This window comes from Rhynchophorus ferrugineus, unplaced genomic scaffold (assembly GCF_030347505.1).
Source record: "Rhynchophorus ferrugineus isolate W39M unplaced genomic scaffold, kcgeb_rfMv2 rfM7, whole genome shotgun sequence".
Lineage (NCBI taxonomy): Eukaryota > Metazoa > Arthropoda > Insecta > Coleoptera > Curculionidae > Rhynchophorus > Rhynchophorus ferrugineus.
Window position 1 is genome coordinate 3,309,947 of NW_027472586.1, and position 12,029 is coordinate 3,321,975.

The 12,029-nt window shown below is 35.0% G+C and overlaps 1 protein-coding gene across 10 annotated transcripts in view; it reads left to right on the forward strand.

Moving 5' to 3' along the window:
- Positions 1 to 11,492, forward strand: part of Pfrx (6-phosphofructo-2-kinase/fructose-2,6-biphosphatase) — an 80,237-nt gene extending 68,745 nt beyond the window's left edge. For 6 of the 10 annotated variants that reach the window (XM_076409349.1, XM_076409355.1, XM_076409354.1 and 3 more), the window contains exons 2-8: positions 5,091 to 5,216; positions 6,425 to 6,711; positions 6,768 to 7,034; positions 8,166 to 8,384; positions 8,445 to 8,679; positions 9,394 to 9,521; positions 11,017 to 11,492. In XM_076409349.1, coding sequence (XP_076265464.1) covers positions 5,091 to 5,216; positions 6,425 to 6,711; positions 6,768 to 7,034; positions 8,166 to 8,384; positions 8,445 to 8,679; positions 9,394 to 9,521; positions 11,017 to 11,082 — 1,328 coding nt within the window. In that variant the 3' untranslated portion in view covers positions 11,083 to 11,492. Of the gene's footprint in view, positions 1 to 3,686; positions 3,818 to 5,090; positions 5,217 to 6,424; positions 6,712 to 6,767; positions 7,035 to 8,165; positions 8,385 to 8,444; positions 8,680 to 9,393; positions 9,522 to 9,716; positions 10,922 to 11,016 lie in introns of all 10 variants that reach the window. The other 4 variants (XR_013006453.1, XR_013006454.1, XM_076409353.1 and 1 more) reach the window with 2 other exon arrangements.
- Positions 11,493 to 12,029: the final 537 nt, after the last annotated feature.

Consider the following 12,029-nt stretch of genomic DNA (forward strand, 5'->3'; position numbering starts at 1 on the left):
GAATGAATTTATCTACAAAGCTGGAGTTCAAAGCTCCATTGTTGAGTCTTAAAATATGGTTTCGTCATTGTTTCAATTAACTATTGTAGTTTCTTTGGACAAATAACTTTTAGAATGACAACGCTTAGAATTCCTATAATTCTACTACCAAAATCAACCTTAAACTAACCCGAACCAGATAGCTCCGGCGTCACCTCGAACTTACCAACAAACCAATCTACCGCAATTAACATAACCGATCTTGTGATGATAACAAGCAATAATGGAGGAAAGTCTGCCCGCAATTTAATTTTAAATTGAGCATCGCGTCACTGCCGAACAAATGGCGTTCAATTATAACGTTGCATCGGTTCGGAGCTGGATGTAGAGCGCTGTATCTGGTTATAACGACGCCCCACGTTTTATCGTTTGGCCGAGATTCGAACGGATATTGTTTTGGTTTCTGCGACAAACCGAATACGGTCGGAAAGATTCGGGGACGTTGACGTTTACACGGTACGTGTATCTTATCGATGAAATTCGCGGCCCCAACGGCGAATATTTTTAAATTAACACCAATAAAAATCAATAATATTTTTTGCATACGGTATTGGTATGTTAATCTCTAAAAATATTGCTTAAATCAATTTATTTATTGATACAAGGGGTATGCGGTCAGTTCAACGCTTTAGATCTAGTCAACCATCGAAACAATTGGCAGTTTGTGTGACAGAAATGTTAGATCTATAGTCTATTCAAAGCTTTTTTTATAGCATATTTATCTTTTTACGTTTAGTTCTTGTTTCTTTCGATGGTATGTTTACTTGTCAAGTCATCTTGGTATCACTGTATATTTTATTTCTTCTGCTATCTGTGTACACCATTCTTCATAAAATTAATTACCGAATTCTGTCTAATGCATTAACCATATCTACAAAACAGTTGTATTCATTCTCTCTTCGTACGTTGTAACCTAATACTCATGTTTAATTTTAAACAATTACAATCATATCTGTTCACACAAATCTTTCACGCCCTACAATACGAATTGCTACAGTTATATTCAATTATTTATGTGCATACCTTTAGCTGTTTCCACTCTCATCACTCTGTCTCAGGAATTTCCAGCATTGCATGGCATTATCACTAATCCTGAAAGTTTTCTTCAGCCACTTTCACTTTCCGACTAACTATCCAATTCAATCACTAAACTGTTAATGTTTAATCTGTCTAAAAAAATTCTCACGATTCCACTATTTACCAATTACTTCCTCTTTATGTCTTATTGAGTTCTTGAAAACCAAAGGTGTTATGGTTGACAATGCTTCCTTCCTCATAGCCAAACAGTTTTACCTTTTTCCATCAATTTTTGTTGTCTTTACACTTTTTTGTTACTGTCTTGGCAAGAGTGCCACAATGAACCATTTTGAAATATTCAAGTTTCATCAAGATACACAAATTAAAATAGTTTATGTTCCTGGTCTTATTTTAAAAGTTGAATTCTTTTTAGACAAGTTCCATTAAGCCTCTCCAAGGGTTATCTTTACACCATTTAAACCCTATGCCCTGTAAAAGTGTATGAAAGGATGTCTTACATCCCTCAAAAAGTTGCATGTCCCTAACATAGATAAAATAGTTTGTGTACTTACTGTTCTTATACATTTCGTATATTTGTTCTCGAATAGAGCCAATATCAAGATGGTCAAGATTCGTCACCCACTTTGTAGACGAGTTTCCTTGAATGAATCTAACGTATTATTCTTCATTTTGTAAGCAATGTTATTCACACTAATATTTAGCGAGACAGCAACCTGCTAAAAAACATTTTCAATAAAATTGTGGGGACTTATATCATTTAATATCATCAATAATTACCTCTCTAACGGAAATTATAGGCAAAAGGGGGCCTCTATTATCTCGTTCGGTTTCGAAATAACCCATATGGCTTAATGTCCATTTGATTTTTGAATATCGCAAATTTATTTCATATAAATTAAGAACTTCATGGAATAAACATTCAATAGTACCTGCTTGGCTGAGATTCATTTTTCACCCAATTTGTACAAATGTTGACTGTGGCTCTCCCAAGATACTAGAGCACCACTTTCACTCATCAAGTTATAAAAGATGTGTAGTCGCTGTTGCATACTCAAGCTCAAATGCACGAGAAGATGTCTGACGATAAACAACCAAATGTATTTAGTTAAAGAAAAAAAACCTATGCCCAAAGCAGAATCAAAACTGATGAAATAGGTCCCAAAAACACTAATCAGCGACCAAAAGGTGTTGATTGAATAATTATCTGAAAGGGTGCAATAATTGGAAAAAAGCCTCGCTAATATTTTCGTAAAATTTACAGAAATTTGTAAATATTGTGTTGTATAAAGTTTTCGGGATGAATTATGCCCATTCGTTTGAGATATTTGAGTCTTGGGATTTGAGAGATTTCCACTTTTTATATCTTGTTATATTCCTTTCCTAACAAGACATTTTATTTTAATATATTTTGGTTGAAATCATCCATTCATAAGGAGTGAAAGAATTAAGCCTTTAAATATAAAAAAATATATAAAAAGTCAATTGTAGAAATCGGCTAGAAATAGAAAAACAGTGGAAAGTTCGGCTATATGTTGTATGTACATAGGACAATAACAAATAATAACATAATATATCGACTAGAAGGTCCGGATTAATGTCAGATTTGATTCGGGTGTCTGTTAATAATGGCATAAAAAAATTATTAATATCGTAATCAATGTTAGTACTCATTCACAATTAAAGATTTATCAACAAAAACAATCTCCAATTTCAATATTAAAAAATATTATCTATCTACATGGAAATTGTAAATATTTTTTATGAATTTTTAAGTGTCACTTTGCTATAATTTTATATAATAGCAGGATGTGGCTTATTATCTATTTTTGATGATTTTTTTTATTAAAATTGCCTTGATGTTATTAAAAAACGTATATTTATAGCGATATTGCAAATCGTTTTTCGAAACGGTGACTCATACCGTCGGAAATAAATATTCTTCGAAATAAAACAACCTTTGCGCCGTGAATAGATGGAGTGTTCCAATAAAACACACATTTCAAGATAATCGTGTCAAATTCCCTTTAATCGAAAACATCTAGAACCTAATAAGATAACGGTAGATGTGTTTTAAACTTGAGAATCGTTTTACCGATCTTATGGACTATGTACAGGACCTTTTTTTGTAATTTTAATGTGTGTGTGATTGAATTTTCTGCATTTCATCTATGAGGGAAAATATGTCAACAAAATGACAAAATAAGCCAATAAAGTCTAATGTATATTTGTTCATTCAGCTTTAGATATATTTTCGTTACACAACTATGTAAGAATTTTATGGTCTTGAACTATTTTTGAAGGTCGAATAGTTAATTTGACTAGTATCCTTCGTATCGGGACAAAACTGCATGAGAATGGTTCCCATTGTTTTACGAAACGTTGCCCCATGCGCCATTACATGCCTCGCTGCATGTATTTACGCACCCGCCAGACAACTTTCCAAATAACCCGATATAACTCATTAATATTTCAAGCTAACGCGTGTGTATCTCACCAGCGGAAATTTGTTAACGTTTTTACTGATAAATACCCAAGCCTAGAAGCCGCTCTGCCAGTTCTTACCGCGTTACGATCGACACGGTTGTCAATCAGTCGTTGATCAATTTCAGATTTCGGTGTTGGGCAACAAACCCGATTCCAAATATTACGGTAGTGTTTTGAGTGCGTTTCTTGCTGTCAGACAACATGACCAACAAGAAGAGGAAGCCAGAATTTTGTAGAGCAGTCTCAATCAGGATTGGTACATATTCATTTTCGTATTTTTAGAAATTATCTTGGTTATTACAGTATTTTGTCAATGATAACAGAGAAACCCTGAAAATATTTTCATTTTCTGGGTTATTAAAAGTTCAATGAGTGCTTTTAACAATTCGTTAAACTTTTTATTGTTTCCAGTTAAGTCTAATTCTTCTTTATTTGTATGTTGTTTAGTATTCTACACTAAAATATTTTTATGGGGGTTCATAAACAATTTTTATAATTTCCTATGGTAGTTTTTATTATCACAATTCGTTTGACAACAATATTAACAAAAAGAGAAGCCAATATTTTGTAGAGTAGTCTCAATCAGGATTGGTACATATTAATTTTTGTATTTTTAGAAATAATCTTGATTATTACAGTATTTTGTCAATGATAACAGAAAAACTCTGAAAATGTCTTCATTTTCTGGGTTATTAAAAGTTCAACGGGTACTTTAAACAATTCGTTACACTTTTTATTGTTTCCAGTTAAGGCTAATTCTTCTTTATTTGTATGTTGTTTAGTATTCTACACTAAAATATTTTTATGGGGGTTCATAAACAATTTATATAATTTTCTATGGTAGTTTTTATTATCACAATTCGTTTGACAATTCAATTGACAACAATACTAACAAAAAGAGAAGCCAATATTTTGTAGAGTAGTCTCAATCAGGATTGGTACATATTCATTTTTGTATTTTTAGAAATAATCTTGATTATTACAGTATTTTGTCAATGATAACAGAAAAACCTTGAAAATGTTTTCATTTTCTGGGTTATTAAAAGTTCAACGGGTACTTTTAACAATTCGTTAAACTTTTTATTATTTCCAATTAAGTCTAATTCTTCTTTATTTGTATGTTGTTTAGTATTCTACACTAAAATATTTTTATGGGGTTCATAAACAATTTATATAATTTTCTACGGTAGTTTTTATCATCACAATTCGTTTGACAGCAATACCAACAAGAAAAAAAGCCAATAGTTTGTAGAGTAGTCTCAATCAGGATTGTTGCAAAACAACTAAACATGAAGCCTTGAAAGTTGAAATGCATACGATACCGAGGTATAATATAGAATACATTGTACGAATTATATTAAAGGGCTATTTATACACAGCTATTTATATCTTATTATCAAGTACAATACGTAATAGATAATGAAAACGAATAAAATGAAGAAGAATCTAAATACAAATTTCATTAAATCATACTACGCTTAAAAATAAGTTTATATATTAATAAATATTAACTTGTATTCTTTTTTCAGGGGAACGAGCTAATTATGTCAACAGTCCTCACGTCATTGCGATGGTCGGGCTGCCCGCCAGAGGGAAGACCTACATCTCGAAGAAGCTATCTCGTTATTTGAATTGGATAGGAATTAACACCAGAGGTGAGGCCAGAACATCTATAATGTACCGTGTAACATTGTTGACCGCTAATATTTAAAATAAACAATCTCGTACGTAAATAAATACGTGGAGATTGGTAATATCTTATCAGTAACGGTAGCGTGCTGGAAATAAACATTCGTAACGGCCGATAAACAATTAATGTTTTTGTTACGTTTGAAGATAATTTATAGAACGATGAAGCGGTTATATCGAGATATGTTGGATGTTGTTTTACTAATCCAGATGCTTTATTTTCCCGAAATTTCAACAGAAAAAGAGCTGATATTCAGACTAGGGTGTCTCGCCCGCTGATGATGCCTGTATAAATATCGCCGACTTCATTAAAATTTCAAATATCGCGGCCACTCTCCAGTTTCAGTTTGTTTCGAGTTTGTTTTAGGTTCATGTTCCGGGATATTTGACGAATTTATATTAAATTCCCAGCAAAGAAAAACATTTATCAATCATTACTTGTTACCGCTTCAATTTCTTTTCTGATGGTTTCATAATTTGTAATGATTGAATGAAATCATATCAGAAATTGGTTGGAGGAAAACTAATGTCGTTTTTATTTTCATGATTCCTGTTTATGACATTTCTGGTAGAAAACTTAAGCAAATTATTTTCCCAAGCCTCTTGTGGTCAACTTTACAGTATTAAAAGAGTATTTAGACACTGGAACAGATGGTAGTAGGTGGCTGTAACGTTCGGATTATACGGTGGATACTCCAGAACTTCCCTGTCAATCTCCCTCAATTGCTGTTGAGTCACGAAATGTGTATGTGGTCTAGTGTTGTCGTGACGAAAACAAACGGTTATCGATCAATTCTGGCCTTTTTTTAATCGCTGGCTTCAGTGGCATTAGTTGTTGACAGTAGAAAGTCAAATTTCCCATTCTTCTGGTATCCAGTCTTATATAAATCGTACATAACCGATCTATGATCGATGTTTATCTTCATGGTAATAGCGTGGGATGAAATGTATTGATCTATCTCGATAAGTTTTCAATCTACCTCGTTCTTTTTCAAGGATTAACCGAAATTCACATATTATACGAGAAATCGGGAATAGTTTTCCAACTACACCCCAACGTCATCAGTTGCATCTTAAAATTCAATTTGTCTTCGAGGGAAAACCGTTCGCCATATTCATCAGATCATCTTACGAAGATATGGAGGTGCTTATCAATATTCGTTTTCATTTGCAGTGTTCAACCTGGGCGAGTACAGACGCCACGCCACCACGGCTTACCAGAATCACGAGTTCTTCAGGCCGGACAACCAGGAAGCGATGGCGATCCGAGCCCAGTGCGCCATCGAGGCCCTGAAGGACGTGTGCCAGTGGCTGGAGAACGGGGGAGAGGTGGCCGTGTTCGACGCCACCAACTCGACGGCCGAGCGCAGGAAGGTGATCCAAGAATACGTGGTGGGCAAGATGGGCTTCAAGTTATTCTACGTTGAATCAATTTGCGACGATCCACAGATCATAGAACAGGTGGGTGTCGATTCCCAATACGTTCACGTCCGTTTCTACAATATTTCTCGCACTAGAACATAATGGAGGTGAAGATCAGCAGTCCGGATTACACCAACATGAACAAGGAGGCGGTGTTGGACGATTTCCTGAAGAGGATCCAACATTATCAGGAGAAGTACTCTCCGCTGGACGAGGAGAAGGAGAAAGAGGTGTCGTTCATGAAAATCTACAACACCGGGGAGAAGGTGGTGGTGCATAAACACGAAGGTCACGTGCAAGCCAGGATAGTGTACTATCTCATGAACATCCATATCACTCCCAGAACCATATATTTAACTAGAGTAAGTAACTCTCGCTAGTCTGTGATTGTTGTGTCACCTTTCGTGAATTCCTCGATACCTGATAACATAATACAACCTCTTTCCACATAATTCAACTTATTACTCCTTTATAACAACATACAACAGAAGTTACCCTGCTCCTTTCTGATACTATTACTAATATGTTATTCTCTTCAAAGTAATTTCGTTTCTATCACGTGATTCATGTTTTCGTTGGTTGTCACTCCGAAACTTCTATATTTTTAAGCAGCATATATAGCAGGTTCATTGAAACTATTTTTTGTGCTCTAGTTAGTCTCTTATTAGTTGGTCCATTAAAAAAAGTACAATCAAGCATTGTATCAAAATACATGTTAATTCTTTCAACAGTCTACTAAAAATTAAACACTAGTATGGCTAAAAATGTATAGATATTTTGTGGACATGCAATTAGACCATCACAGGTTGCGAAATTCCCATTACTTTTCGAACACACCTCGTATTAATTCTGAACCACAAGGATACGCAATTCATTTAACACTAGTCACCCGTCTCTTTGCCACAGTTCACAAAGATACTGGCCTTTAAAACTAAGAACCACTAATAATCATCCGTAGAAATAGAAATATAGGGCTATCCATACTTTCAATAGGACACTATTACTTTTAACATTTCTACATGAAAAAAAGAACGCAGTGATTCTGAATTATTCTGTTCTTAACTGTTTTCAAAAAGGCTCAAGACAATTCTCTGCCTTCATGAAAACATAGCTCTTTTCCTTGCTCCCAACGAAAACTGTATCTCTGGTTCTGCTCTCAGGACATTTGGCTAGTTTGATAAGAATAATACTAGCCATTAAGACCAACTAAAAACCTATACTAACATGACCAACTAAAATAAGAAGCCAAAATATTGTAGAGATGTCTCAGTCCTTGATTATTAAAAGTACATTCGGTGTTTTTAACAATTTCTCTTCTTTATTTGTATATGGTTTGCTATTCGACAAATCCAATAGCCAATCGCGCCATCATCAATCCATAATTGGAGGCTACTTGTTGAGTCTTTGATCACAAAAAACCTGTAAAGAACCAGTCATTATTGGAGCAACATTGTGCAGTGCGTTGTCCCTAACTTTGATTTATCGAATTACAGCACGGTGAAAGTGAGCATAACCTCGAGGGACGCATTGGCGGCGACTCGAACCTGAGCCCGAGGGGTCGTCTCTACGCGAACGCGCTCTCGGATTACATTCACGAGCAGAAGATCGAGGGTCTTCGGATTTGGACGTCGTGGCTGAAGCGCACCATTCAAACCGTGGGCGGGCTCGACGTTCCCCAGGAGCGATGGAAAGCCTTGAACGAAATCGATGCGGTAAGCGCTCCGTCGAAAAATACCTTTTAATCCCCGCACTGAACGGCCGACGTATTTCAGGGGGTATGCGAGGAGATGACGTACGAGGACATCAAGGATAAATATCCGGAAGAATTCGCGTCGAGAGATCAGAACAAGTTCGCCTACAGGTATCCCCGCGGCGAGAGCTACGAGGATCTAGTGGCCAGGCTGGAACCGGTCATAATGGAGCTGGAACGTCAGGGAAATGTGCTCGTGGTGTCGCATCAAGCCGTTCTACGTTGTCTATTGGCATATTTCTTGGATAAATCAGCAGGTAATTGTTTTAACGATGTCTATCCAAAGTAACGAGGAACTCACGTCATCTCAATGTATCACGTCAAAACGTTGCAATATTTCTGCGTATATTTTAGCTTTTTTATAACCACATTCAAATATAAATGAAATAATGAAACAAAAATGTAAATAAGATATAATATATTTTATTTCAAAGGAAGGACTCCAACTACAATTAATTAAACAGCCACTATAGTTTCTAGGTTACAGTTATTTTATTTTATTTACATTGAACTCTTTTCTAAACCATCTATGCTAATAAATAGTAAATTTTTCTTGATAAAATTAGATTCAATCACTGAATTCTCCTTAATGTATTAGGCATATCTGCAAAACAGTCTTAGAAATTGTCAATATCGAGTCATAATCCGCAGGCTGATTTGGTTAGATGTCTGAACATATATTGAATCCCTTTTTAACAGGAGTAAAATGAGAGGGAAAATATTGTCTGGTATTAAAACGAATTTTCAAATTGTAATAGATAATACATTACACATTTTCATGACGTGAGTTCACTGTGGGTATGTAAGTTAATATAATGGTAAAAAAATGTCGGATACGGGAGAAAATAGTTTTTCAATCCATTAACTTTGTTATTTTACACGCCATTAAATAATTCGCTGCATCATACTTTTGATATATTATCCGGATGGCCATCTGGGTATTCGTTCCGTAATACATTGTCATGTTTCAGACGAATTGCCGTATTTAAGAGTGCCATTACACACGATAATCAAACTCACGCCAGTGGCTTACGGTTGTAGAGTGGAACACATAAAATTGCCGATAGATGCCGTCGACACCCATCGCGCTAAGCCAAAGGTAAACCCGAATCCATACAAATAGTTTTTCGTAGAGCATGTGTGTCCTAACGCTAATAGTTGCAACATCAGAGCGCCTTACACGATCACCTCACTCTTTTTTACATCACCATACATACAGGAAGTTGTGAACTGGTTCATCCAACACAGAAATTGAAAAAGATCAAGTTTTAATTTGCATTTAACACTGTTTCAGGAACCGGCCCAACAGAATACAACTGCCAATGTATGATTTTGGCAGTTTTTCTAAATTTAATACGTGTAAATTCTTCCTGATATCGTGACATATAATGTTTCTCGATATTATTTCATTTGTATCACTGGAAAAACCACAAAGAGAATTTGATCTGGATCTCTGAACATTTCTAGTTGTGTATCGCTTTATGTTTCATTGAGCTTCACGCAAAAGCACAAAGAAATCGTCAGGGAATCAACCGAATTCGACGTGGAATATAACTGATTTTTAACACCTGATCAGTTAACGTAGATTTAGATCTCTAGTGTTAGAACTTAGTGTATTCTGATTTGATTCAGTGTGGATAGTATGGTGATTTTTCATCTCCTTTCAAGCTCCATTAATGTTCATTTAACATCTTGCTTTGCTTGTTACGTTTCAGGCACCACCAGAGCTTTCGTTCTTATTGCTAGCCAACAATTTTAGATTAGAAAAGGTTTTTTTTTAATTGCAATAAAAGAAAATGATGCCTAACATACTATATACTCTGAATCAAACATATTTGCGATATGTTGCATGTTCTCTTGCACATGTAATGTTATGGTGAACAAATTAGGTGTATGACTTAAATTTTACAGTTTTCAGAAAATTTATTTCGCAGTATAGGAAATGAACTTTATTTTGGATCTTACGCCATCTCTGAGCTTAACATACGAATGTTATTGCAGAAGAAACTTGCAGGCTTTGAGGTCATGAATTAGAAGTCGCACAAACAATGTGTGATTGATGTTGTCTTACATGGTGCTTCCATACATAATAACTGGCCTTCTCTGATCAAGGTCTACGCTCAGTTTATTCAATTATTGACCAACTGTTCTAAAATGTTTTTAACACTAATGACACATTTTGTTCAATGATGTCTACGCCACCTACGAATTCCCGTGCATTAGACGTATTTTTTCTCAGTTGGAATTCGTTACAAATGTAGTGCCGAAGAGATGGTGTAACTCACATGGATAATTCGAGGGTTCTGAAACTATTTGGAATAAGAGAAACAGCTGTAAAAATTAAGTTATACCCCGTATAATATACGTTTAGTAGAATATAGTGATAATTATTCTGTGTATTACATTAATACTTTCATTGCTCTCCAATAATCCTTACTTCTAATCTTGGTAGTTATATTCAGTAGAGCTGCAGTATGTTTTTCGTTTCTTGTCCTTCAGGTTAGTTGTTTTCCTCATTTCAAGCCTATCTTTACCTATCTACGCTCTTATCACCGAACGAACATCCTATCTGACACGTGTTTTGCATTTTCTAGATACCCGGAGATCTGGAAGAGAAGTTCCGACTGAGGAGCAAGCTGAAGACCGGTAGTTCGACTTGAGCGAACCCAGTATGACTGGCTGACTGATCAGGGTGCCTAATACTGATATTTTATTCGGATCCGCTGTAATTGTGATTAACGAAAAGCAGTTGGTTTGCTGAGTATCTAACCAAAATGTCCAAAACAACTTAAGACCTATATATAATTATGGTGTTTTAAACATTTAGTGCAATTTTATAATTCTATTTATCTATTTAATACTACTTATATTAAAGGGTTCTTTGAAAAATAAATGAATAAACAAACAAAAAGAACTTCGGACCTTAGTACTATCTATGTAGCTGTGGTAAAAAATATACCTGTATATATTTATAAAAAAAACAGTTGATATACTTTATTTTATAACTGGTTTTTAACATTCGGATAAGTTCTAAATAAATTATGAATATGAGCTTTTTAAACTTTCAGAATATCGCAGAGTTTTATTGTGTCCTGTTTCCCCCGTCCATTTCCCCTTGAATTATCAAGTCCGTGTTAATTTCGTTAGAACCTCCTCTTAAATGAAAATGTTAAACTAAGAGTGCCATGACTTTCTGTCACTAAAGTCACTGTCCATCAAAATGTCAGTGTGATTTGTAAAAATATATACTGATCATCAGAAGTTCGCAGATCTCCATTGTGTGTTGTCAGTTCATCATTCACATAAAAGGAAACAAAAAAGTAGAATTAATATTGTGAGAAGATAAAACAATATTATCAAAATCGCAAACATGCTCTTCTTCACGTTAGATTATGAGAAGGCAAGAACATACGAAAAAATCAGGTATGTTGACTTATTGTATTAAAATCCACCGTATGCTTAAATGGCAGAATCGTATTATAAGCCTTTTGTAAAATAAATCTACTGATCATCAGAAATCAACCCAACGCTACCTGCGAGTAAGCATTACCACACTTATGACGAACCTGTGGCGATTTGTTGTCATGTTTAATTTTTTCTGACATGC